This window comes from Asterias rubens, chromosome 9, assembly GCF_902459465.1.
Source record: "Asterias rubens chromosome 9, eAstRub1.3, whole genome shotgun sequence".
Classification (NCBI taxonomy): domain Eukaryota; kingdom Metazoa; phylum Echinodermata; class Asteroidea; order Forcipulatida; family Asteriidae; genus Asterias; species Asterias rubens.
In genome coordinates, this window is record NC_047070.1 from 18,861,496 (window position 1) to 18,889,492 (window position 27,997).

A 27,997-nucleotide genomic window follows, 5' to 3' on the forward strand; every position below is an offset into this window, starting at 1 on the left:
TAATGATATTGGATGATGGAGGACACCTATAGGACTCTGAATTAAGGATTAATGGAAACTGAATATGGCTAGCTTCAACACTATTTCCTTCCACTGGGCTAAACAACTTTGAGTATATTTAGTGTTGGTTTTTACCCATACACCAATTTGTGTTAGCACTGTATACTCATGACTTTCCCAGAGTCCTGTGAAAAAAATATCACAGGCATATAACTTGGGTGGGATTCAAACCCACGACCCTTGCAAATCTAGAGCAGTGTCTTACCAACTAGACTACCGAGGTTGCCCGGTAGCTAGAGGCAGTTTGAATCCTATGTTTTTGGCAGCGGGTACCGCAACGATGTATAATAGATGATAAATTTTCATCGGGGATAAAGATATAAATTTGAGTTTATATATTTTGTTTTGCAGGTTGTATTACTATCGACATGTACAAGTCTGGTGACCCGTCTTACTTGAGACTATTTCTAGCATCTCTCATATGGGTCTGACCAGGCTCCTGGTTGGAGGCACCACCCGCCGTGGCGCCCTTGGCATAGAAGCGTTCTTGATCTTGAAGTTCCTTCTTGAAACTTTCTTCCAGATCCTGTTACATCAAAAACACAACATTAATGTTATCCGAAATGTTAAATATATCCCTTGAATTATTTGTACAAACAATACAAAATATTTAAGCCTACTTAAAATGCTACAAAAATGATCAACAGATCATCTAAATCAATACATTAGGCCTCCTACTCTTTGTGCCATTTTTCAGTGAGTTGGCCAACCATTTAAAACCAGCCAACTACTTGGATTCTGTAGGGTGGCACAGTTGAGCACAGAACCAAACTGTGTACATGTCATGCTGGGTGGATGCAGTTATGGGTGCGTTCGTTTAGCTTCCCTGGGTCGACCCCGGTCTGCCCCGGTATGTTCGAATAGCTTTGACGGGGCTCACCCAGGTCAGCCCCCAGTGCCCTGCTTGTGGAGTGGATCACTTGGGGGGTGACCTGAGGTGCATGCCGTCACCATGAGAGGGCGAGTGTGACCGTTCGATTAGCTCTTGTCAGGGGCTCACCCGAGTGAGCACCACGGGGTACACTCGGGGAAGCTTAACGAATGCACCCAATATAGGGTGGCAAAACTGTGTAATAATAGTAATAATAATAATAATAGTTATAATAATAATACAGACATTTATATTGCGCAGTGACCTATATAAGTATACTCTACTGACCATTACAAGAAAAAAAAGGAGAAAAACAGAGAATAATGTGTGTGATGCTTTCACCTCATAATACTTAGTCATGCTGAAAACACATCTATGGTTTCAATAACTCATTTCAGAGTTAAGTTCAGGTTTGGATAATTTTGGGTATAATGACTTGCTTAGTCACAACGTACCGCTTAAATTTGAATTCCTCAGACTACAGAGACAGTTGCGTTGTTAAATGATTCGGGGCAAGATTTTGTATTAGCAGCCTCTAGACCGTTGGGTCATTATTAGACATTCAACCAAAGTTGGGTATGGGGGATGTTCCTCGTCTCTTACGTAAAAGCTTGCCCCGTATCATGTGACGTAGCAACTGTCTCGATAGTCTAAGGAATTCAAATTGGAGTGGTAACGTGTGATCAAGCAAGTCATTGTACCAGACACTATTCAAATCCAGTGCACACATATCTTAGTCAGTTAGTAGGATACACAACATTGCCAGATGAAATAAAGCATACAGATAAATACATCACATCTACACCCACATGATCAATCATAACAACAACAATAATAATAGTAATAATAATAATAATAATAATAATAATAATAATAATAATAATAATAGTAAGACTTATTATGCACAGATATCCACCCTGATGGATGTTCATGGTACAGTAAAACCAAAAACAAAACAAAGAAAAACAGACACAACAAAATTAGTTCTTGAAAACCTGTGACATAAGATATGTTTTGCAAAGAGATTTAAATGGTGTGGTACAAAGACAAGATCTTAGATTAAGTGGTAGAGAGTTGCAGATGTGTGGCGACCTTTAGTTTGAGCGTTCTGCTACATGGAGGGGCGGGGGAAACAAATACTGTTCTGAAAAAAAAATTGGCAGACTGTCGAAACCAAAAATGTCAACTCAAAATAATTCATCAACATATCACACAATAGGACCATTTATTCAAAAATCAATTATGATATTTGATGGCCTTGAATATAAAAGTTAATGATCCGTGACCAATCACACTAAGTCAATAATAGCTTACTACCAGAATACCGACAATTGATAAAAAAAGGCAAAATTTTATGAGAACAGTTTAATTTATTACAGCCATCAAAGCAGCTACCGGAGAAATTAGTAATAGTATTGATATTAATTTTGTGGGCAAGTTAAAAATATAAAGGTATACCATCAAAACAAAATATTACAAAATTTAAACTCAGACAGACGAAATATAAACTGAGTCGGCTGGAGCCCAACAGAGTTTCTGTTAAGGAGATTCTTCTAAATTGTGGCTCCTAAGGATTTTTATTAAAGTGACAAATGGTCATACCTTTTTCCTGGGTCGAAGATTATCCTTCCAAACTTTCATCTCCTTAATGTGATCCTCTTCTTTAGTTTTCAGCTTTGACGTTTCCTGCTCCATCAGCTGTTTTCTCTTCTCATTCTGTCAACAACAACAACAACAACAGCACAACAAATCAACAACAATGTTAATGTTTAAACAAATGTTATTCTTGCATGTTCAACTTTCATTATGGTTTTGATCTTTTGACCCATTTTACCTGACGTCATCATCAGAAAAATCTTGAATGCGCCATACTGGTGGGCAATTTCACTGTGCGTTTTCATATATAACTCTATGCATAGAGTATGCCGTACGTTATGCAGTGAAGTGCACATTTTTGGCAACGCTGCGTTAATACACGTTAACCTAACTGCCCACCAACATGGTGAGCGTGGCATCAGTCGCTGCGTGTGACGCGTGTGCAAGGGGTCAATATACACCAATGTGTGAAGGCATTGTTCACTGTTAGCATAATTCTGCTGTGTTTCACCAAATTAAGCAACACCGTTTTGCGAAATGGGCACACAACAGGCGGAGGTTAATGAAGAAAAGAAGTAACTCACGTGTATGGTTAGCAACTCTTGCATATATGCACCATTTTTTAGTCTCAGGCTCTCCATCTGGCGACGTTGTTTACGTTCCTGACGATCAATCTCAGACTTATATCTCTTACTCTCCGATTCTTGGAACTAATCAGAGGGAAAAACAACGACAAAACCAATGAGAATTGTCTTCAAAAACATCTTAGGACCTTGACATTTCCATTCATTCATTCGAGTCAACATTTATTTCTTACTACTCTCCTGAAGATATTACAAACACAACATATTTAAATAGATAAGCAAAATAATAAGCACATATTTTAACACGTCATTGGGATTTTAACATTTCATCTTTCAATAAATGAAAATATCCTCACCACTGCACGAATGCAAACCATTCATCATTTAAAATATAGAACATCCAAGTAGATGCTTGTTACTTGATTGGAGGACAAAACTATGATGTTAAACGTCACATGTAGCATCTGTGTCATGTCGGCTAAGCAGGAAATGATTTAAACCTCATTGAGATTTGTGGTAGCACCATGTGCAAATCTCTTTTTGAGTAGTGTTGGTTTTATAAAACGTCACATGTAGCATTGCAATCCTACTCACATCTGCTAAGCAGGAAATTATTTATAGTTAAGTGAGATTTATGGTAACACCATGAGTAAATCTCTTTTTGAGTAGTGTTGGTTCCCAGAAGAACCGGGATTAACAACTCAACATTTCGATCGCTATGCTCTTCTCAGTCAGCTTTCATCTCTTATCGTTGTGGTACCCGCTGCCAAAACATAGGATTCGAACTGCCTCTAGCTACCGGGCAACCTCGGTAGTTTAGTTGGTAACACACTGCTCTAGAACTGCAAGGGTCGTGGGTTCGAATCCCACCCGATTAACATGCCTGTGATATTTTTTTCACAGGACTCGGGGAAAGTACTGAGTAAACAGTGCTAACACACAGCAGTGTATGGGTCAAAATTAATATGCTCTTCTCCTGATGGCAATCAGAGCCTACTGATCGAAACGTTGAGTCGTCAAGCCCCGGTTTATCTCAGAACCAACACTCCTCAACAAGGTGGTTCTGCAAACTTCACCAGATTCTAACTCCCACCATGCCAAGTTTAAGATGCTACTTATTTAAAGCAAAGTTTCAAATCCTATTTATTCATCATACCTCCTTCATTTTCTCTCTTTCCTCATCTGCTGAGCAGTTGGGATTGTTGATGGTGATGCTCTTACGGAAGATGGTGGTTCGAGTTTTCATCTCGCTGCGAAGGTGTCTTGGCAGACGTTTCTTCTCCTGGGTGTGGATCTGCCTCAAGTCTTCCTCTTCCTTCTCCTGAACAGACTTCACAATCTGCAACTCCTGTGAATGAGAACAATCTTGCGTTGACCTTCAAAGCTCTTCATGGCCTTTCTCTAAGGGGGTCTTGTCAAAAATCATGCCAAACAATCAATGACGAACAAATGAAAACAAACAATTAACAAAACGAACAAATTGTAGCCACTGATCAACGCCTGTGTGCTGTACGCGAATGGAAGTCATGATAATGATGATTGTCAAAGTTAATCAAGGACCCGCTACCCCTATCAGATATATGGAATAGTCCAGTCTAGGAGACCAAGAACTTTGACTCGCCAAGGGGAATTCCAATTTGGAGACAAAAGTGAAATAAATAGCGTGTGCCATGACTTAGTAATACCAGTGCTCACTTGAGAGTTTGGATAGCTGTAAACTTGACAAAGAATATAGAGGGAAACTTGACTCTAAAATCTCATCCCCTCTAAGATATATGGAATAGTCCAGTCTAAGATACCAATGACTTTCCCTCAGGAAATCTCACTTTGGAAAAAAAACATGAAATAATTAACATCAACCATAACTTAGTGTAACCACAGCTCACTTAAAAGGGATTTGATAGCTGTAAAATTGGCAAAAAAACATCCGAGGGAACTATTCAACATCTTGAAGTATTCCTCATCCGAACCGACTGCTTGATTCCTCCCGGGGCTTACCTTCTCCTGTCTGATGACAAGATGATGTCTCTGAAGGAAGAACATATCCTTCATCTGAGTCTTAGTGGCTTGGTGCATCTCCTTCAATTGTCTCTCCTCCAACTCCCACACAGCGGACTCCCTCGCTACAACAAAACAAGGAAAAACAAAGAGGTTTTCAGCAATTTTTCAATCTGATCTCGTAAAATGAATTCTGGATCAGTAAAAAAAGTTGAGCTATCAGCTCAGCAGTCATGTGGATTTTTCTCTCAATTTGGAACCGCTAGGAAGTAGCAATATTTAGTAGTAGCAGTATTCTTACTACTACTACTGCTATTATGGGAGTATGTTTACTACAGGAGAAATGGAACAAACAAAAGAGGTATGTACAGGATCGCCATAATAGGAATCTGTAAAAGAAAACAAATACAAAGCCAAAACATTAAGTGCAAGTGATACTTACCTCTGAGTTTCTGGTGTTTATCGTTGAGGAACTTCCGTTCCAGAAGGGCTACTTTGTTTTTGTGCACCTCAGAAAGATCTGCAGTCTGGCTTTCTAGTTGCACGGCTTGCTGCGACATGAACCTGTGCTCATCCTGCTGCATCTGGACCTAGAGGTCAAACCAAGAATATTAAATCCTGGACAATCAACTTTGACTTTGCGAACTGGCAGATACTGAGTGCTTTATGATCGAGTCCGGGCGGTGTGTTCTTGGATGCTCAAGAAGATGTATAATTCATGCTGAAAGGTGGTAAGTGATCTTGATCCGAGTGTATTGTTCTCGGGTCTTGTTATCATCGTTCGAGCGTGTGGACAGCGCACTCATGCCAAGAACACACTGCCCGACAGCAAAAGGTAAAAACTCATTCAAAATCGCTAAAAGTTGTGTAGTGTGAAAGTGGCTAAAAAATGTTTTGTTGAAAAAATAATCAAAACTCTACTTTTCCCTTTCCCACACTATACAAACACCAAAGCTGGAGCCCAGTGCACTACAGAGCTTTAGCCCAGTGAACTACAGAGCTTTAGCCCAGTGCACTAGACTGTATGGTGTGTCGCTTACCCACACTCTACGAACACCAGAGCTTGAGCCTAGTGCACTAGACTGTATGGTGTGTCGCTTACCCACACTCTACGAACACCAGAGCTTGAGCCTAGTGCACTAGACTGTATGGTGTGTCGCTTACCACACTCTACGAACACCAGAGCTTGAGCCTAGTGCACTACAGAGCTTGAGTCCAGTGAACTACAGAGCTTTAGCCCACTGCACTAGACCTCTAGCCTCTTTCCCGCCCCCTCACCTCAAATTCTTCCTTCTTGCGTTTGACATCATCCTTAGACGGTCCCCGTATTGATCTCATCTCTTTAATCTCCCTCTTCTGCTTCTCCCTGAAGTACTTAAGATCCTTCTCCTGTTTGCTCTTGGAAGCCCTAGTGAAGGTCTTGGCCTCATTGGTTTGAGCAAGCTCCAGTTTCTCTACTTCATGTTTCTGCTGTTTGTTCAAGAGTTCTACTTCGTTGTCGTACTTCTTCATCAAAGTCTGTAAGTGGGAAGTATCAGTGGTAAAAATTTAACGTTTGAGCAGCACATGTGTCACATCGGAAATTTTCAAAGACAGTTACTCTACTCCTATTGGTGGAAAGCGCGTCACTTGGGGGTGTTTAAACGGTTGATTATCAAGCGGAACGCAATTCATAACTATTAGTAACAGCGCGTAATCTACTTTTAAGCGCGCATGTACACACAATCCACGCGAAACAGACTCTTCATAAGGTTTTTGAGAACAAAATCTTTCAAACCTCAAATTTTCAACTGTCAAAGTGTCTGTAATTTTTTTTTTTTTTACAAAAGGGCATCTATGAATGGGAATTAAGCTTGGGCGATCTCGATTTATTTTATTCATGATATATCGCCGACAATATATCGCGATGTTCGATGTAACCGCGATTAATTAAATTTGACATCATCAGTCTTCAAACTCCAAGTGAAAGTTGTAGAAGAGACAGTCATAGCATAAGAGAGGTGTTCTAATGACCTATTCTTCTGGTTTTACTCCAAACCTATGGGGTGCAAGATGTCTCAGCTAGCAAATACATCGCGATATTTAATCGATATCGCGATGATCGCGATATATCGATAATTCGATTAAAACCAAATCCATCCGATATCGAAATCGTTTCCAAATTAATATCACGATATTCGATATTATCGTGATATCGCCCAAGCTTAATGGGAATTAAAGAGAAGTGACTCGTTCTTAAACATCTGTTTAAAACCTTGCATGGTCATTGCCGTGCGCTAAAGGCCCGCGCCTTTAAATGGCCGTGTAAGAACTCAACGCTACCCTTTTATTCCCTTAGCAAAAATTGTTTATTGGTCCGACAATTCAACCCTAGCAGAGTCATTCTTCTGGAGAAGGAATCAGATGAGGGTCAATATGTCGGGCCATTATGAACTATTTTATGCATTAATACCATAGGTCCTTTTGGTCGATAAGCAGGTGGCAACAGCTTGTTCCATTTTCTAAATTAATAGCAAAAAGAGACTAATAATAATAATAATAACAATATCAAAGTCTTATATAGCGCACATATCTACCAAACAAGGTAATCAAGGCGCAGAGTATAAACAAACTTCTTAAATACTAACCTGTACTTCATTCTTGTGTTTGGTCTTGAGGACTTCAGCTTGCTGCAAGATCCGACTGGCTAAGTTGTTGCTCTCCTTCGTCTCTCCCTTGTGGAGAAGCTTCAGTTGCCTCATCTCCGCCTTCCTGCTCAGATTCAACGACAAGATAGATGGATGAGACTTTGGGTCATGGTGTCAAACAAGATCACTCAGGGGATCATGGGTCATTCAAGGTCACTAGGGGGTCATGGGTCATTCTAGGTTACTCGGACGTACACTCGCCCTTTTTTCGGAAGCACCACTTGGGCTTGCAGGCCTCTATGCCTCGTTGTTGAAAGGGCAAGGGCACCAAGGCATTTTCCCCTTGGTAAAGGGCACTCTATGAGGAAATTCTCAATTTCTACTGGAGCATTTCAAGGAGGGGCAACAACCAGGAGGCACGGATTGCCTCATTGCCTCCGTGAAGTATCAGGCCTGGACTTGGCAAATTTTGACGTCACAAAGTTTTGATGTCTTAAGCCCAATTTTTAAAACAAAATATATGTTTTTGATTTGATTACCCACCTGTCTTCATGGCGTTGTTTTGATTTATCCTCCAATCCTTCTTGGACCACCTTAGACGTCGTCAGCGTCACCACCTTCCCATCCAAGACAAACTTCCTTGTCTTCTTAAGGGTCTTGTAGTTCGGCTTCTCCTAAAAACAAGAAGTAACATACTCAAAGTTAAAAGTCTGTTGACGTCAAAATGGGTTTGTACGTAGGAAGATTTTACATTGATGTGTGTAAGGATTGTATACTCAATACTTTCCCGAGTTCTGTGAATAAATCCCAGGTATTTTACTTGGGTGGGGTTAAAACCGTTGACCTTTGCAATAGAACAATCCATTAGGCTCCGCCCACGGCGCACATGTAAGCAAGAACACGTGAGCCTCTTCAATGCCATTCTGCACAACTCTGCTGCGCGCGCCCCCCCATTCGTGCATGTTTGTCAGACTTTATTTGTCAGACTTTTGGTTGCTCAATTGGGTTGTGATTGGTCAGATCGCAATGGGGCGAAGCTTAATGGATCGGTCTATTATACAGCAGATGCGTATTTCTGAAAAAATTGAGAGTACAAATGCATCAGTAACAACCCAGTGTTGACTGTTTTTAAACTCAAATTGAAATGTTAAACCCAAATTGAAAATTAGGTGAGGTCTGGTTATCACAATATGTAAATCTCTTTTGAGTAGTGATGATTTTCAAAAAAAGAAATTGGTGATTGACGACTAAACATTTCAATCAGTATGCTCTGATCGTCTTCAGGATGAATTTAAAATTAAAATCTTGTGACGGAATGATTATTGAATGGACTATGTCAGTATGAAGTGAAAAACCAAGTTGAAAATGGAGTTGTTCTTTTACAAACTAGTTAAAGGCATTATACATCATTGGTTTACGAATGAAAAACAAAATGGAGATGAATGATAGTGCTCTGCGGAAAAGCTTATAAGCTTTTTGCTTCTAGTGGATTTTTTCAATCCATCTGAAAAACTGCAGCTTAAATAATTTTAAAAACCAATCGTGTATTATGCCTTTAACCATGTGACAGAATAACAAGCGATTCACAATATAAGTGCGCCCTCTACAGTTTGCAGATGAGATGCCATTTTCGCAGTGTATGCCCAAAAAGGGTGGACGAGTTATTGGTGTATGCGAGGATTCCAATACCTGAGACTTTCAGATGGCAAGCAGCCGTCAAATTTGGGCAGTGAACAGGAAACAGGAGTGATTTTTAATAATTTTATAATTTGGGGGGCTAATCATCCTTACTCGCAGCTAAGAGCTGAATTGCGAAGGACGCGGCTACAACGTGTTCGAGAAGCAGGCATGCAAGGGAGCCTTTGGCTGCCAGCAACATCAACCCATTATGACCACGGAGCACAGCCAAGATCGAAAGTGTTTGATTTTTCCCGAGGGAGGAAAACCGGATGGTCTGGAAAACCCTCGTGGCACAGCAGAGAACCAACGCACGGCTCAACTCACATATGGCCCCGGCCGGGAATCAAACCGGGGTCACCTTGGTGAGAGGCGAGCACTTTACGCACACGCCAACCATGCCACCATTTTCCTCCATAAAGCAGTAACATTTATTCCTCTGCTGTGTTTATGGCATGAGATTTTTATGTTTATTATTTTTTGTGTGAGGCTGGTGAATATTTTGCAAAATCTATATCAGCCATTTTAGAAATCCCAAACTGATTCTTAAAAAAGTATTTGACAGCTTTTTGAAACGAAAAAAAAACTCTCCTGATTGAAACTGTAGAGGCACACTGTCCTGTGAATCGCTTATATTGAGTGTCTTTGGCTACGGCTTTGTCCAGATGAATTGGTCATATAACCTAGCCAAAGCCCTAACAAAAAACTTTTTCTTTGACACAAATCTAAATTGAAATGATAACTGTGATGAAAATTTAACATGTTCAAATACGGTACCCAGAGAAACCTGTGTTAATTCTCGATATTATTATTACAGTTTTTTAAAAAGGGAATTGAATTTTTTCGTGAAAGTTAAAGTTGTGATTACTCATAATTATTAGTGGTTTTTTTTTAAATAAAATTGAAAGGATCTTCTGTTCAAAGAACAAAAACCATAAAAAAAAATTGAAAAAAATTGATAAGAAAACAAAGGTGTTCAAGAACTAAGTTTAGTGTTAGTCTTTAACTTAAAAGGGTGCAAGAATAAAACTGTAACGGTGACTGTAATAAAGATTGTTAAGAAAGTGAGTAACTCTCTGTTAATTGCTGGAAGGGAAAATATTACATCCCAAGATATTACCTTTGGAAATTTTTCATTTTTACTGGTGAATGCGTTTGGCTGTAAGTGATAAATGTAGTGTTCGTCATTGGAAAAGTATTACGGCATTGCTGGAAAGTTAGAATTGGATTATAATCTTGAAGGAACATTTTTATAGATTTTACATTAAAAATAATAATAATAATTAATTAATTGTTAAACTTTTTACCAATTATACTGGGGGGCGCCTACAATAATACTAATTGTAAAAATAATACTTATGGTATGGATATTATCATGTACACTTTCGGAACAGAAAAAAAAAAAGTTCACAGATTTACAAATAATTTACAGGGTTTACAGAAGGACATTCTTCTTCGTATATTTAAAGACACTGGACACTATTGGTAATTGTCAAAGACCAGTCTTTTTTAGCTCAATTGGTCGTGGAAGTAGCGAGATAATGATGAAAGGAAAAAACGCTCTTGTCACACAAAGTTGTGTGCTTTTAGATGGTTGATTTCGAGACCACAAATAATTATAAATCTGAGGTCTCGAAATCAAATTCATGGAAAATAACTTCTTTATCGAAAACTACATCACTTCAGAGGGAGCCGTTTCTCACAATGTTATTTACTATCTACCGCTCCCCATTACTCGTCACCAAGTAAGGTTTTATGATAATAATTATTTTGAGTAATAACCAATAGTGTCCACTGCCTTTAACAAAATTGTGTGGCAAACAAGTCAAGGGTATGGCATGAACAGCACGCTTCACACAGAATCAATTTATTTGAGGGTAAACAACATCCACTGTGTACATAACATATGTCAACGGCTGTGTCCACAAAGCAGATGTGCACAAAAGCTAGCCAGATGTTTAAAAAGGAGGGCATTCTGGAAAGAACAACCAACCGAGCACGGTGGAAGTATTTCTGGAGTGCACTTCAGGTTATCAAAATAATATTTACCGAAGGAGAGACAAAATGTACAGAGGGTTATCCACAGATGTTTTAAACAAGTGAGGGGAAAAAAGAATTCTGGTGAATGATAGTTCAATTTCTTTGAAAGGCAAAGTATACCCTTGGTTTTGGCAACCCCTCGATTATTTTAATTCTATATAAATGAAGTTGATTTGACAAGAATGTGAGAATTTCATTTCAAAAGGTGGTCGCGTTTTTGAGATACATGTAGCGCCGAAAATCCAGAGCGAATATGTTCACATGCAATGTGGGACGCATAGTTCTCCACTAGGAAACACAATCTGAGAAACGTTACTGTCCGTAACACTTCTCAGATTCAAAGTTGAGGGCATAAAACTTTCTTCGTTTTACGTCACCACAATTATTCAAAGAGAAATGTCTCTCACATGCTGTATACTATCGAAAGCTGATGTGCGCTTCTAACTAAAACGTGTTATTTGTGGAAGTGTTGTGGCCGAGCGGTTAAAAGCACCAAATTCAAACTCTGGTGTTTCTGATCAGCAGAGTGTGGGTTCGAATCCCCAGCCATGACACTTGTGTCCTTAAGCAAGACACTTAACCATTGCTCCGTCCTTCGGATGGGACGTTAAGCCGTTGGTCCCATGTGTTATGTAACGCATGTAAAAGAACCCAGTGCACTTATCGAAAAGAGAAGGGGTTCCTGGTTTGATCGGCAGCAAATTACACCACATCATCTTGTAAAGCATTACATGGTGCTATCAAAATTAGGTCTCATAATTCAAACAAAGTCCCACAATCTGGCAGGAAATGCTGTATGTTCCAGCGCCAGGAGTGTCACTGGGTGGCGGACATGTGCGCTTTATAAGAAGCCACAATTATTATTATTAATCATTATAATTATTATTATTGCCCTTACTTTGAGAGTGCCTTAGAATTTCGGTCTACATGGAAGAAGTTACTGATTATGAAAGTTCATACTAGAAGAAAAAAAATTGTGTGAGATATTTCCCTCTGAAATGAAGTCATAATGAAGAAAACTGGGCTTCGATCTTTCTCGAGAGTGAGAGTCTGACAGGATATATTGGACAAAGGGAAACATTTTTACTAATGATTCGTACCGAGACAAACGAGGAAATGAACAAATTGAATCCACATTAAACTACGCACTTGAGACTATTGTTGAAAAAACAATTGTCATTTGAGGCTTCTCCAATATTGATGGTTTGTTTGTGTGCATGGCCTGCTGATAAAGGTCAAGGACTGGGTAAAGTTTAATATAAGGTCAAAACATTGAACTAGTGTGAACCTGATAAAAAAACCATTTGTAATTGTTTGGAGAGAAAAAATTGTTGAAAGAATTTTACAACTTTTTACAAAGTAAAGTGCTACACAATGTACACAGAACATGTATTTTCAAAAGCATGCAAAATTGTACATAGAAGACAAAATAGAACAAACACAACCACTGCAAAAACATTTGTTTGCTTTATGTCACAATGCAAACTGAAAACCACAATTATAAAAACGAAATGCAATTTAATCAGGAACAAGAAAACTCAAAAGATGCAACTTGACGTGAGCTTAAAATAAAAGCAAACGGTGCAGTGCAGAACAGAAATAAGAACATGAACAAGACAGTTACTTAAGGTTAAAGACGGGCATCGGCAGAAAAGAACTCACTTCAAAATGAATAAATTAACATAATTAAGAACACTACCATCTGCACCCTTCAAACATAACAATAACAACTTCATGCATGCCTCTTTTTTTGTGGTATTAAAGTATTTTAACATTTATTTGATTTAGTATATTGATAAGGGTTCTACCGAGCAAAGATTTTTCAAAACTTTGGGGCACTCTGGACCCAAAGTTTGGATGTTTGGCCGAAGCGCGCTGAATTTAACTGGTTCTCAGAATGTGATCTTAGGGTGCGTTCGTTTAGCTTCCCTGGGTCATTCCCGGTCTGCCCCGGTGCATTCGAATAGCTTTTGACATCATTCCAGGGGCTCACCCAGGTCAGCCCCCAAGTGCCCTGCTTGTGGAGTGAGTCACTTGGGGGCTGGCCCCAGGTAAACGACGTCACTACAAGAGCGGTGAGTGGTCACTCGTTTAGCTCTTGTCACGTCTCACCCGAGTGAGCACCGCGGGGAGACCCAGGGAAGCTAAATGAAAGCACCCATAAATAGACAATATATCAGATGGAGACATTTCTCTTGAGTACTGGTACCGTTACATGTTTGACCTATATACTGCATAATTGAAAACTAATAATGCTCTCACCCAACCCTAACAAAGTAATCATACAAATTAACCAATCCTGCACCATGCCTTCACCATGAATATGGAAATATGCAAATGTTATGTAAATTGTGCCAGTGACCATGTTGTGGAGCCTAACCCTCTGGTGTTTTCTGTAGTGTATCAAACATGAATATGGAAAATATGCAAAGGTTATGTAAATTGTGACCATGTTGTGAACCCTAAACCCTTTGGTGTTTTCTACAGTGTATCAGTCATGAATATTGAGATATGCAAATGTTATGTAAATTGTGCCAGTGATCATTTTGTGCTACAATGCATTTCTCCCTTGCACAACAAGACAGCAAAAATTTTGAGGTTTCTGCAAGCAATCCAGAAAATAATTGTAAGGATAGACTGGACCCCTGTCTTTATCTGTTCGGTTAAAGACAGGCATCAGCAGAAAATGATTCAATTGTCTGATGGGGGAATATACTGCTTGAATTCCTGAGTCCGAGATTGGCAGCACACTATGCGAGAATTGTACAGTGAGCCGACATTCTTCTTTGTCTTCTTTGTCTTTAAGCGAAGCTTTCAAATATGTATCATTGTGAGAGACTTGTACTCCTGTTGAACCAGTAAGTGCCAACTAACATTAAAGACGCCAAGAGGTTAGGGGTCAAAGGTCAACATCTATTGAGTGCGAGTAGTTGCGTAATGGTTGGTATCTGATGTTATTCACAAGCTTTGAAGTGATGACAACAGGTGGTTGGTGTAGTCTCAAAGAGGATTAAACCACATCAATAAAAGTGATTTAAAAACCATGAAGACAATTTCAAAGTTTCTTCGGTGGCTCAGAGAATTTTATTTTCTGAGAAAATGAAAAGGGTAAGAGGTGGCTTGGTGTGCTTTAAGATTCATGCTTAAACTGATAAACCCTGCGGAATGATTCAAAGGTAGAAATGAAAACAAAAAGGCTAAACAACAAACAAACTAAAATAACATTGCAAACCAAGCATGTGAAATGATCAACTAAAAAGAAAACAAAATAAAACTCAACAACTAAAAAATAACTTGCACTGCAACGAAAGATGACAATCATGTGGAACAGATGAAAGCATGAGTGTGTGTGTGCGGAGCTCAAGACAAAACGCTTTTGCAAAAAGGAAGCCTTCAGGCATGGATGCTGTGAGAGTAGGAAATACCAGGCTAACCTCAGTCTTCGAAATGCTACGATCCAGCTCCACCTCGCTACCGTTCTCCGACGAGCCCCGGCTGGCGATGCTGCCCTTATTGGAGATGCTATGGGGCGTCTTTGGGGAGGGCTCCCCACTGCAGATTACCCCACCATTCCCGAGGGTGTCCAACTCCCCTCTAAGCAAGTCCAGTTTGGGTTTGCTTGGCTTGGGCTTCGGGGAATCTACGCCCTCCTTAATGCTGTTTTCCTGAGATGATGTGACGTGGTTCCCGTCTGGTTGAACAACCTCGCCGTCTCGCGTCCCTATATTATCCACATCCTTGAGTGTTTCCATGACGATTACTGGCATAGGTTGATCTGCCGATGTTATTGCTTCTTTCTCAGTGGGACTCTGAGCATTGTTCTCCATTTCTGGTTTGCTTTCCTCTTCTTCCGTATCAACCGTTATGTTTTCCACCATCTCATCTTTATTACCGATAACATCTTCCACATCTAGCGTTTTCACCGTCTCAGCTCCTTCATCCTCGGTCTTACTCGAGGGAGCATCTTCATCAACATCCTCTGCCTTCTCAGCCAAGTCATTAATATTATCTACATTACTCGACAGTGATTCTGCATTAATTTCTTCAAGTCTGGCCTTGGGTTCGATATCCGAGCCCTCGATTTCATTAGCATCTATAACTAAATGATCAGTAAGCACCACAGCAGCCGGTTCCCCGTCTGCTATAGGCGTTACCCCATCCTTATTAGCCACTACCCCATCGTCGCTCAGTGGTTCCCCATCTACAGTAGGTGTTACCCCATCCTTATTAGCCGGTTCCCCATCTCCACTCAGTGGTTCCCCATCTACAGTAGGTGTTACCCCATCCTTATTAGCCGGTTCCCCATCTCCACCCAGAAGATCCCCATCTGCTATAGGCTTTACCCCATCCCTACTAGCCAGTTCCCCGTCCTCGCTAGCCGGTTCCCCGTCCTCGCTAGTCGGTTCCCCACTTATAGTCGGTTTCCCATCCCCTTTGTCAGTGTCTACTACATCACATACCACATGGTGCTCTTGCTCGACGCCGTCCACGGATGCTGTGCTGACTGAGCTCATTTTGCGATTAAAATCCTGGCTTTGACCATTCTGAGCACTTGGCTAAACAAACAAAAAGATAACAAAACAAAAAGTTTAAATTTTAATGAGACAAGGAGATACTGGAACAAATAAACAAAATATCTTATGACAAGTCATTGAGATCGAAGGCGGGATTTGTTTCTGTAAACTTGGCCCAATTTCATAGAGCTTCTTAAGCGGAAAATTGTTTAGCAGAAATGAGCAGGGCGTCAGTCAAGAACCATACATGTGACATGGCAGTTTGGCTGGTAACCATTTTCTAATGTGCTTAGCTCCTTTTTGTGCTTAAGCAGCTCTATGAAATTGGGGCTAAGTCTGTACACTATTCTATTCAGCCATTTTGAACGTCAACTTAAGTGACACCTAGTACGATGCCTTGTTCTTATACAATTTTTTTTTTTTACAGCAGCTGTACTGTTAACTTTTTGCAAGTTGGTTTGTTCAAATTAAATTGAATGCGACAGAATCAATCTTGATTGAGAAGATAAAAGAATTTATCTGCACGGTTAAGTTAAGAACCCATCTGTCGTTCTTAATGAACAACAGTCAAGGGAACGCTGCAAACTCCCACAAGGGGATATGAACACCAAGCTGGCAAACAGCCAATCTCTCTCATACAAACACTGGTTTAACATACGTGTACAATACAATACAATACAATACAATAAAACTTTATTGTCCCTGCAAGGGAAATTCCTTTGGCCTTAATGCTCACATATAAACACAGTCACCAGTAAAAAGGTACAGCGTTAAAAATGTTTTAAACCTTACCACAGAAAAATAGTGGGCCTAATAAATACAGAGTTAAAAAGTGAACCACGGACAGACAGAAGGGCATATACAGAAAAAGAACACTAAACAACAACAAAACTAAAAATGCAATTACAACAAAGGCGTTTAGATCCAGTTGATAAGATGATTATGAACTGGACAAATCAAGAAATTGTGATTCAGTAGCTATACAACAATAGACCTTTATCACGGTGTTGCCATCTTGATTTTACTCCATTCCAACTCATTGCGACCAAACTGAGGCTAGACGAAATAATAGTCTGGTGCCATGTTTGCGCAATGAATGATAGCATTCATTGCTGTTATTGGAAACAGGGAACATGACCAAGATGTTGACAGCTTGATTAAGGATCTATACTTATTCTAGTCATTGTGAAATTAGCGGTTACCTTAGTTATGATTCGAACCTGGTCTACTTCGACTTACCTGCTCTTTTACAGGCGAGTTATATGAAGTCTTGGTCGGCGTTGATGGCGTGCTGTTATTAATGGCCAAGGGCGTGCTGTTCCTGTCGGCCAATTGTGTGCTGTTCCTGTCGGCCACTGGTGTGCTGTTCTTGTCGACCAATGGCGTGCTGCTATTTACGGCCGATGGCGTGCTGTCATCGTCGGCCAATGGCTTGCCGTTATTGTTGACCAATGGTGTGCTGTTATTAACAGCTAATGGGCTAATGATGTTACTAGAGGGCGTTGTGGGAATGCTGACTGAATTATTCAGCAACTCTTGACTGTCTGTGCTGTCGGCACCGATGGACGAGCGACGATCACTTACATCGCTGCTCTGATCATTCTGCTGAAACAGTCAAGAATAGACACAATTAAACACCTTGACATTTTAGCCAAGATTTGGTAAAATGGGTGTCCACGTTTGAGAAAATTTAAAAATCTAAGTGTCCATATTGTGAATTAATGATACATTTTTATTTATTTTTCAAGTCGCCAGACACACAAGGCCTTAAGGCCACTTCAAGGTGTGGGCTACAATCATTTTTAGGGCTGAAACAGGGTTACCCCTTTTACAGTCCATACCGATGCAGGCTTGGGTATCATTAGTCCGAAGCCTGGTCGATCGAGCAGAAAGCACTACCTCCCAAATTTACATGTAAATGACGAACAAAGCACAACACTGGTCAAAACTTGAGGCACTTTGTGGCCTGTATGGCTATTTCGGACAGGTCAGTTATGACCGAAAAAGGTCTTGTTAAGTATTAACATCTGTTTGAAGTTCTCATCACGTGGATAAAATAAACCAATCACATTTTGTTTCTTACCGGAACTTGGTCCTCTGGGAGTTCCAGAATCTCCTCCGTCACCTCAGCCTTGGCTTCACAGAGAAGGTCTCTGACTGGCTTAGTATCAGTCACATCAGCTAGCCAGGGATGCTGGAGGACCAATCAGAAAGCGTGTTACACAGCAAAAAGTTTTTTTGTCTTTTTTAAGAAGATACAATTAATCTTTATAATTGGTGCGTTCGATTAGCTTCCCCGTGTCGACCCCGCGGTGCTCACTCGGGTGAGCCCCAGACAAGAGCAAAACGAACAATCACTCACCACTTTCGTAGTGATGCTATGCACCTGGGGCCAGCCCCCAAGTGACCCACTCCACAAGCAGGGCACTGGGGGGCTGACCTGGGTGAGCCCCTGGAATGATGTCAAAGCTATTCGAATGCAGCGGGGGCAGACCGGGTCGACCAAGGGAAGCTAAACGAGCACATCCATTGTTTGGGATATTCGGATGGGGTGGGGCTGGGATGGAGTTTGGGGTGTGTGGAATGGTTATGAGATAAGGATTCTTGTAAGGGGTATTATTTTTATAAATTACCTTCATCATTTCTGCTGCTGACGGTCTCGACTCGGGATTCTTATCGAGGCATGTCTTGATAAAGTGACTGAAATTCTTAGACCTGAAGAAAAAAAAACACAGGAATCAGGCATACATGTAACTCTACACCATCCATCAACTCTGGCTGGTATTCATTTTCACTCCTAGGTGGAGGGAAACAGTTATGACACGACTGACCAGGCTAGCATTCAAACCCACATTCAGAACTTGTGAATAATGCTTATTATTCATTTAATTAATCTCATCAAACATTTATTTATTTCTTTATTTCCAACTAATACATTGCCTATGATTTGATACTGATTGTGATTTTGAAACTGTGGAAATAAACTGATTGAACTGATTGAAGTCACCCAAAACCGCCCGACCACGATACCCATTGAGGTTTCCAGACTAAGTATTGTTTGAAGCTTTGCATGGTGTGGATAAATAGGAAGAAACCATAAATATATAGTAACCTTGCGGGTACAGCCATGTGTAAATCTCTTTAGTGGGAGTGTGGTCTCGATGTTTTGAACAGTATACTCGGCTCGTCTTGAAAGCCATTGAACAGAGTATACTGTTAGAAACGTCGAGACCGCACTGGCTCTTTTCAGAGCCGACACTCCCACAAAAGAGATTTACACATGGTTGTACCCGCAACTTTACAATTTATTTATACATGTTGTTTCTTCCTGTTTCCAGACTACTTACCATCTTGAAGGGGCAAGGAGAATCGGGGGTTCTGCTTTAGGGATCTTGATGAGTACCCTCATGGGATGAAGCTCGTGGTAAGGAGGCTCCTGCTGGGCCAGCTCAATCAATGTTATCCCCAAGGACCATATATCGGCTTTGTAGTCGTACGGATTGTCTTTCAGTGTCTCACATACCACTACCTCAGGAGCCATCCTAAACAACAAATATAAATCATATTTATTAGTCAGTTATTACCTTTTGTTTCTGTTTCTGCGCCAACTTAAAAACCAACCTGAAGATTGAGGCACATTGTCAAGGTCCCTAAATGTGGTGGACTACAATTGTATTTTTAAAAAGAGTTCTTTCTTACCAGTATGGAGTACCGATGAAGGAATCTCTCCTCTGTTTGGTTTTGACGTTCTTAGCAGAAACTCCAAAGTCCGCTGAAGGATAGAGAACAAAAGATAAGCACGTTAACTTTTTCTAAATCGGTCATAGACACATTTAATAGCATGCACAGCATAAACACTGATATTAACAGAAATAAAAGGCAGTGGACACTTTTGGTAATTACTCAAAATAATTATTAGCATAATACCTTACTTGGTAACGAGTAATGGGAGGAGGTTGGAAGTATAAAACATTGTGAGAAACGGTTCCCTTTGAAGTGGAGCAGTTTTTGAGAAAGAAGTAATTTTCCACGAATTTGATTTCGAGACCTCAGATTTAGAATTTGAAGTCTCGAAATCAAGCATCTGAAATCATACTACTTTGTGTGACAAGGGTTTTTCTTAGCTCAAATTTTCACAGGTTTGTTGTTTTATACATATGCTGAGATACACCAAGTGAGAAGACTGGCCTTTGACAATTACCAATAGTGTCCAGTTTCTTTAAAAGAATTGGAGACTACATAAGAAGCCGGAGCTTCTTAAAGATCCTCGAGCAAAAAAATGTGTTTCTGATCAGAAGAGTGTGGGTTCCAATTCCAGCTGTGAAAACATGTGTCCTTAAGCAAGCCACTTAACCACGTCAAGCTACATACATGTAGGTAGGAGGGTAGTGCTTTCTGGTCTACCAGTCGAGCTTCTGGTGGATGATACCCAAGCCAACATCCGTATGGACTGTGAACGGGTAACCCTGTTTCAGCCCTAGGAGTAGGTGGCAACAGCCCAAAGAAAAATAGTTGATTTGCAGCCCACACCTTGAAGTGGCCTTCAGGCCTTGTGTGGCTGAGGACTTGCATAAACAGTATTTTTAAGAATATTTATAACAAATCAACAAATCTCTGGTGCCGAAACTGCTTGGATTGAGTTTTAATTTCGACCTACCGAGTCTTATATCCCCGCTCATGGTGAGAAGTATATTGCCAGCCTTAATGTCTCGATGGATGATGTGTTTACTGTGAAGGAAGTCCAGAGCTTCTAGCATCTGTTTACAGACCACCTTAATCTGCATCTCGGTTAGACCCTTCTCCAGATCCAGCATGATGTCGTCGAGGGCTCCTCCTTCGCAGAATTCTATCAGCATCTGTTAGGAATCACAAAGGAGTAATATCCATGTAACATAAATAGCGCCCTCTGTCGTCATTCCTCTTCAATTTTCCAACCTTAGCCTTTACCCTTTGCTTTAATCTCCTCTATAACAAACAAACAGACCTTATTTTTATTAAGAAACCTTGGGCTCCCCATGGATTTATCATGCCATCGCAATTGTGCGTCTCCAAGAAAACTGAGGAAAAAGTCCGAAGAAAATTGCTCCCGACTTGGAGATAAAAAAAGCTGGTCTTACAGTAACAATAATAATAATAACTTGGGAGGCTAATCATCCTTACTCGCAGCTAAGAGCTGAATTGCGAAGGACGCGGCTACAATATGTTCGAGAAGCAGGCATGCAAGGGCGCCTTTGGCTGCCAGCCACATCAACCCATTATGACCACGGAGCACAGCCATGATCAAAAGTGTTTGATTTTTTCCCAAGGGAGGAAAACCGGATGGTCTGGAAACCCTTGTGGCACAGCAGTGAACCAACACACAACTCAACTCACATATATGGCCCTGGCCGGGAATCAAACCAGGGTCACCTTGGTGAGAGGCAAGCGCTTTACGCACAAGCCAACCATGCCACCCTTCATTAATACGTACATACTCATAATTTGAAATGCTTTGGACAAGTACATACCCATAATTTGTTAGCGAAGAGATACGTCTCATGCATTCCCACGATGTAGCGATGCTTGCATTCAAACAATATCTGGATCTCAACCAGGAAGTCTTCCAGTTCTTCTTGCTCTTTAATCTCGATGAGTTTGGCCGCGGCGTAAATACCGGTGGCTCGATTCTTGGCCTGTGGGGGTTGTTAGCAAAACATTAGTAAGTTTAATACACTGGGAGTGCTTTCCTAAGGCAACAAAAGCGACTGCCTCCTTCGTGGCGTGTCATGGCCGAGCGGTTAAGAGCACCGGATTCAAGCTCTGGTGTTTGATCAGCAGAGTGTGGGTTCGAATCCCGGTCATGACACTTGCTACGTAAAATTGGGTAGGTAGTGCTTTCTGCTCTACCGGCCAGGCTTCGGACTGATTGATACCCAAGCCTGCATCCATCAGCCATAGGAGTAGGTGGCAACAGCCTCTGGAAAAAAATAATTGTAGCCCACACCTTGAAGTGGCCTTCAGGCCTTGTGTGTCTAGCGACTTGCATAAAAAAATGTCAACAAAATATAAAAATGCCCCCTGGTCACTGCCTTGTTGCCCTTGAAATGCTCCAGTAGAAATTTACAATTTCCTCAAACATTTTATCTTTATTTCTTTTTTGTTTATTGGTAGCCAACAAAATGACCAGCAGCAGTAGATTTACACCCCCCCCCCCCATATAAAAATATGTAGTACATCAACAAATATAAACAATTACATACCTAAAGGCAACAAAGAGTAACAAGTACAAAATACATTTAGGTGCCCTTTATCAAATAGAATGCTTTGGATGCTCTTGCCCTTTTAAAAAACAAAGCATCAGGCCTGAGTGATAGTGTGTGAAGATGAGCCATCCCGGGTGTAGTTGGTCAAATCCAGCCCTTGAACTTTGCTCTTGGAGGATCACATTCTATTATCAAGCCGTTCATGGCCAAATATTTCCAAATAAATGCCTTAAAGCCATGGGGCCCTTTCGGTTAAAAAAAAAAAAAAAAAAGAAGTTCACAGATTTACAAATAACTTACAGGGTTTACAGAAGGCAATGGTGAAAGACTTCTCTTGAAATATTATTCCATGAAATGCTTTACTTTTTGAGAAAACAGCAAAACAATATAAATTCTCGTTAACGAGAATTACAGATTTATTTTAAACACATGTCATGACACGGCGAAACGCGCGGAAACATGGGTGGGTTTTTCCGTTGTTTTCTCCCGACTCCGATGACCGATTGAGCCTAAATTTTCACAGGTTTGTTATTTGATATAGAAGTTGTGGTACACAAACTGTTTACCGAAAGGGTCCAATGGCTTTAATGTTGTTGTGACACAATAGACAACTGTATTTTGTGATGTCACATGTTTACAAAAGAGCTACATGTAATGTACGTAGCCTGGACTTCCTGCATGCACAATTTGCAAACCAAACATATTTTTTAAATATAATTTTCACCTATCCTATAGGTTACATTAGTTTTATGTTATAATATGATAACCATAAAAATAGGATTGAACACACAGCAGGGGGTTCCAATTATCAAAAGTAAACAAGTCTTCTCACTTGGTGTATCTCAACATTTGCATGAAATAACAAACCTGTGAAAATTTGAGCTCAATTGGTCGTTGAAGTTGCGAGATAATAGCAAAAGAAAAAACACCCTTGTCACACAAAGTTTTGTGTGCGTTTAGATGGTTGATTTAGAGACCTCAAGTTAGACTTGAGGTCTCAAAATCAAATTCATGGAAAATTACTTCTTTCTCGAAAACTATGTCACTTCAGAGGGAGCCATTTCTCACAATGTTTTATACCATCAACCTCTCCCCATTACTCGTCACCAAGAAAGGTTTTATGCTGATAATTATTCTGAGTAATTACCAATATTTTCCACTGCCTTTAAGTGACGTTATCAATCAACTTCGTGTTAAAAAACATACAGCAACATTTGTCAACCCTCTCCAGGTTTCTAATAATAAAAAATCATGAAACTAATTTTCCTTTCTGTGTCATCCATAAACAATGCCGGACAAGATGCAATGGATGAACAAGGCCTAGGGGGAATACTACATGTACTCAGGTTGCTGATTTGCATTCAATTAAACAAAATGTGACATGTTGGAGTGATATCTGATCTTAACTTCTCCTACAGTGTTCTCTTACAGTGAATGCCATGGCTTTCTGAAACTGCATAAAATCGTAGAGGTAGAATTACATACGCAAGTATCATATTGTACATGCTGTTGTACGTATACATGTACGTATACATGTACTGATGTACAGTGCACAAATCATCATTGAGTTACATGTATAAAAGGTCTATGTTCAAGGATGGTAATGTACATAGTATAATGTGCAATGTACAGTTATTGATTGTTTTTTGTCAACATAATGCTTTTTTATAGGCAATATTCATAGAGAAAGGTAGCACCACGAGTAGGCCTCATGTATTGTGGCCTCGTGTTTTGAAAGTGCACTTTATAAATCCATATACATGTACTGTATTACACCCGCCCTGAAACTTCTCGGAGGCAACTAAGGCAATTGCCTCCATGTCCTGTTGGTCATTGCCTTGGTGCCATTGAAATGCTCCAGTAGCAATTTACAATGTACTGTATTACACCAGCCCTGAAACTTCTCGGAGGCAACTAAGGCAATTGCCTCCATGTCCTGTTGGTCATTGCCTTGGTGCCCTTAAAATGCTCCAGTAGCAATTTACAATATTATTTTCTCATACATGTAGAGTGCCCTTTACCAAGGAAGAAATGCATTGGTTTCGTTGCTCTTTTAAAAAACGAAACATACATAAATGTCTGTTACACTCTTTCATTTTTTTACTATTAAAGGCCGTGGACACTATTAGTAATACCTCAAAATAATTATTAGCATAAAACCTTACTTGGTAACGAGTTAATGGGGAGAGGTTGGTAGTACAAAAACATTGTGAGAAACGGCTCCCTCTGAAGTGGAGTAGTTTTCGAGTAAGAAGTAATTTTCCAAGAATTTGATTTCAAGACCTCATATATAGAATTAGAGTTCTTTCATTATTATCTCGCAACTTGGACGACCAATTGAGTTCAAATTTTCACAGGAGTTACACCAAGTGAGAAGACTAGTCTTTGACAATTACCAATGGTGCCCAGGGTCTTTAAGAAGTTGAGACTTTGCATGGTAGGAGAGCAATCAAGTAAGATTTGCGATAGGACCTGAAGCTTGTCTTTTGTGCTGCAAAATTGTTCATTTTTCATGCAGTGCAAGTGATTGCCTTGAAATAATAAGACTGAAAACATTTCCCATTGTACCATGGCCTCAAGGTGTTTTATGTAATTTGTAATTGCCACTCTCAGAAACACCAGCATACAACAGACCACGGTGTTAGATTTCAGCAGAAAGAGAATTGATATCAAAAGAAATTCTCTTGAGAGAAAACAGGAGCTGATTTCACAAAGAGCTGAGATTGATCTTAACGGCAAATCAATCTTAATTGCTAGGCAAAGTGTGATGACACAATAGAAATCACTATGGCAACATTAAAAACTCATCTTAAGGTGAATCTTAGGCCCTTTACGAAACTACATTGTACGGCTTCGGCTTTGGATTTAGCTCAGGCTAGCTTGGCCCCGCAGTTGTTTTGACAATTGCGCATCCCCCTTTGCAAACGCACTCGGTGCTTAAGACGAGAGGACGGAGCCTGAAGCCGAGTCCAAAGCCGACGCCCTGGATTCGGAAAGGGCCTCAGTGCTTTGTGATGACCGCTCTCAGGCGACACACACAAAACAAGTTATTTTGGTTGGAAACCATTCATGTGAAGAAAGAAATATTTTGAGCTTCTACAATAGTCTATGGAAGTGTTTATGCTTACAAAATGCAAGTCTTAAGTGTTTTTAAAGGAAAAAAAAGAAGAGAAAAAAAATTGTTTATACCTGTCCATAATTTGTGCATTATCCAGAGTAATTGCCCGTGAAATTTGGCTAGGAATTTCCATTTTACTAGGCTTTGCCCGATGAAATGGAATGTTTAGTCAAGATTTCACTCATGATTATAGGCCTATTATTTTTTTCCTTTTTGTAATTGGGTTCTTTGCGGCATAGTAATAACAAAACACACGCTTTACCTCCAATCTGAAGACGCAGCAATAATGGTTAATGTCTTGCTTTAAAAGGACACTCCACTGTACATGAAAGTGTCTCGACTGGGACTCGAGCCCACACTCTGCTGAACAAAAGCATCAGAGAGAGCTTGAGTCCAGTGTTCTTATCCGCTCGGCCATGACACTGCTCTCCTTAAATTATAATTCCTTACTATCATTCATTAGCAAACTGTTTTGAGCCAATGATATTTAAAACCACAGGAATCAACCTTGGTTTAACTAACACAAGATTCTAATGAAATGGGATGGTCAGGATTGAGTAATGTCCTTTATTCCAGGAAAATGGAGACAAAGACAACTCCCAAGGACAAACACAAAAATGTGGGACCTTACTGGTTTGTGCAGTCAGGGAAGTTGTGTTGTCTTCATAGATCTACAACTAGGATAGCTTTGTGCTTCATCTTCATGTGTTTGCTGTCCCCTGTCTATGAGGCTAAATTTCTTTGGGAAACTATCCCCATGTAGGATCATGATTGGTAGAATAAAGGCCCAGTCAAGTACACAGACCCCGATATTGAAAACGAAAACGATAACCTTAAAAATGCATGCCCTCGATTGGTTGAATAAGCGTGGGCGTATTCTGCATGGAGCAAGTCAACCAATAGAATGCGTTCTCTTTGCTTCGTTATCGTTATCGTTATCATTTTCGTTATCGCTGCAGTGTGACTAGGCCTTAACTGTATGACCACCATGTACATGTGTCCGCATAGTCGTAACAAAAAAATTCTGTTGCTATTGTACTAGTTTATTATTTTGAGTTCTGGTCGTGGTACTATATAGTCTCAACTAAATTCTTTCTACATTTCTGCAAAATAAGAGATAATTCAATGATTGGCATGTTGTGGCCGAGATGTAAAGGGCACTGGACTCGAGTTCTGGTTTTCTGAATAGCAAAGTTTGGGTTTGAGTACCGGTCTTGACACTTGTGTACTTTGAGCAAGACACCTAACTATTTTTACTGCTTCGTCATTCGGTTTGGACGTAAAGCCGTACATGTAGTTCCTGCGTGTTGGTAAATGAGATACTATTTTGGGTTACAATGTTGGCCCACGTAAAAAAAGCAACAACTTAACTTCCAAATAATAAGGCTACTTTGAAGACTTAGGCCTACTTTAAAAAAAATCAAAGATTTTTTGGGAAAAATGTTGTTACCTGCCACCACTTGTCCACTACTTGTTATGAAATATATTAACAGACCTTATGCATTGACGTCATCCAGCCGCCATCTTTGAGGTCAAACGGTGACGAAACAATCGAAACGCACATAGATTGGCCAGTGAACAACCTCCTTTTGACCTCAAGGCGTGGGCGCCGTACTGAAATGATGTCATGTGCATAAGGTCTATACCTAACTTTTTATTTACTCAAATGAGATATTCCTTATGATTAAAATGAGTGGAAAAGTGGTGACAAGATACGGACATCTTTCCGTATTTTCACAGACAGCAATATTATCTCACCTTGTATACTTTTCCAAAAGCCCCATCGCCGATCTCGCAGAGTATTTCCCATTCCGACTCAGGATCTTTATCTCGGATGATGTTCTGGTATTTATCTTCCTTCTTCTTGTCGCCCGTTGAGATACGGAAGAACCTCTTTAGGGCGTGTATTGACATCTTGCTCGCTTCGTTGCAATGCAAGTTTTATTTAGAATGAAAGTTATAGCGTATGCAAGTTCAGCATCTTTCAATGATCAATTGGTTGTTTGCTACGACTAAATTCGATGACAAGCTTGTTTTAGTATTACAAGTTGTAAGAGGATCAGATACACGTAAATAAGAGAAGTGACAGTTACCCAAAACTTGTGAGAAAATTCGTTATGTTTGTGTTTTCCTTATTCTGTGACTGTTGAACTTGAAGTAAACACCTCTTTCCTCGAACAAATCACCTCACAAGAACCTTGGTATTCTAATTGTAAACATCAATGTTTTGTGACACTAAAAACAAAGTCATAGCTCACAATTTAAACAGTTAGTTAAAACGACAGTTAAAAGTGGAATTAACTGTGTGTTCATTCAGCCAGAAAACAAACAAATGTACAGTAGTAATCACTGAATACCGAGCCCACGCATGACCCGACGGCCGGCAGGGCAGCAGTCAACGGCGGGGCGGGATGCCTTCGTTCCTTGGCGGTTTCGACAACACTTCCCTGCTCGGTCACAAAACGTCTCGGTGTTGGAGTTCAGAACAACAGGTTGTCACGCATCACACAATCAACGACTATCCACGAGATAAGAAAGCTTGCACGGCCATAAACTTCCGGAAAGCCGCAAAGATCAGCGAAATCACTTTAACTCATCACACTTCCTCTTGGAAAAGATCAATTTATCACCCATGTCACCGAGTACTCAGTTTTCGCCATTTTGGATTAA

The 27,997-nt window shown here is 40.2% G+C and overlaps 1 protein-coding gene across 5 annotated transcripts; it reads right to left on the bottom strand.

Annotated features, from left to right (window-relative positions):
* Positions 1-355: 355 nt before the first annotated feature.
* LOC117294607 (serine/threonine-protein kinase 10-like) lies at positions 356-27,993 on the bottom strand. Of its 5 annotated transcripts, XM_033777098.1 has the most exons (20): positions 27,086-27,993; positions 21,475-21,639; positions 20,625-20,823; positions 19,667-19,739; positions 19,315-19,509; positions 18,601-18,682; positions 18,051-18,161; positions 17,207-17,572; positions 15,914-16,009; positions 14,888-15,436; positions 10,534-10,572; positions 8,280-8,410; positions 7,737-7,860; positions 6,388-6,627; positions 5,552-5,699; positions 5,110-5,234; positions 4,268-4,459; positions 3,112-3,237; positions 2,534-2,647; positions 356-586 (listed from the first exon to the last, which is right to left on the bottom strand). In XM_033777098.1, the coding sequence occupies exons 1-20, from the start codon at positions 27,239-27,241 to the stop codon at positions 452-454; spliced, it is 3,366 nt and encodes a 1,121-aa protein (XP_033632989.1). In that variant the 5' UTR covers positions 27,242-27,993; the 3' UTR covers positions 356-451. The 5 variants fall into 5 exon arrangements, with proteins under 5 accessions (XP_033632989.1, XP_033632987.1, XP_033632985.1 ...); XM_033777096.1 differs by having other exon boundaries at positions 14,888-16,009; positions 17,207-17,569; XM_033777094.1 differs by having other exon boundaries at positions 14,888-16,009.
* Between the last annotated feature and the right edge of the window lie 4 nt (positions 27,994-27,997).

What these genes read in the sequence shown, in the direction of transcription:
- LOC117294607 (XM_033777094.1), bottom strand. Translation starts at nt 27,241, where the DNA reads ATGTCAATACACGCCCTAAAGAGGTTCTTCCGTATCTCAACGGGCGAC. An exon ending in GTAGCATTTCGAAGACTGAG is followed by an intron (nt 10,573 to 14,887) that starts GTTAGCCTGGTA and finishes TATCACTTACAG; the next exon opens with CCAAACGCATTCACCAGTAA. An exon ending in AAGAGTTGCTAACCATACAC is followed by an intron (nt 2,648 to 3,111) that starts GTGAGTTACTTC and finishes TGTTGTTGACAG; the next exon opens with AATGAGAAGAGAAAACAGCT.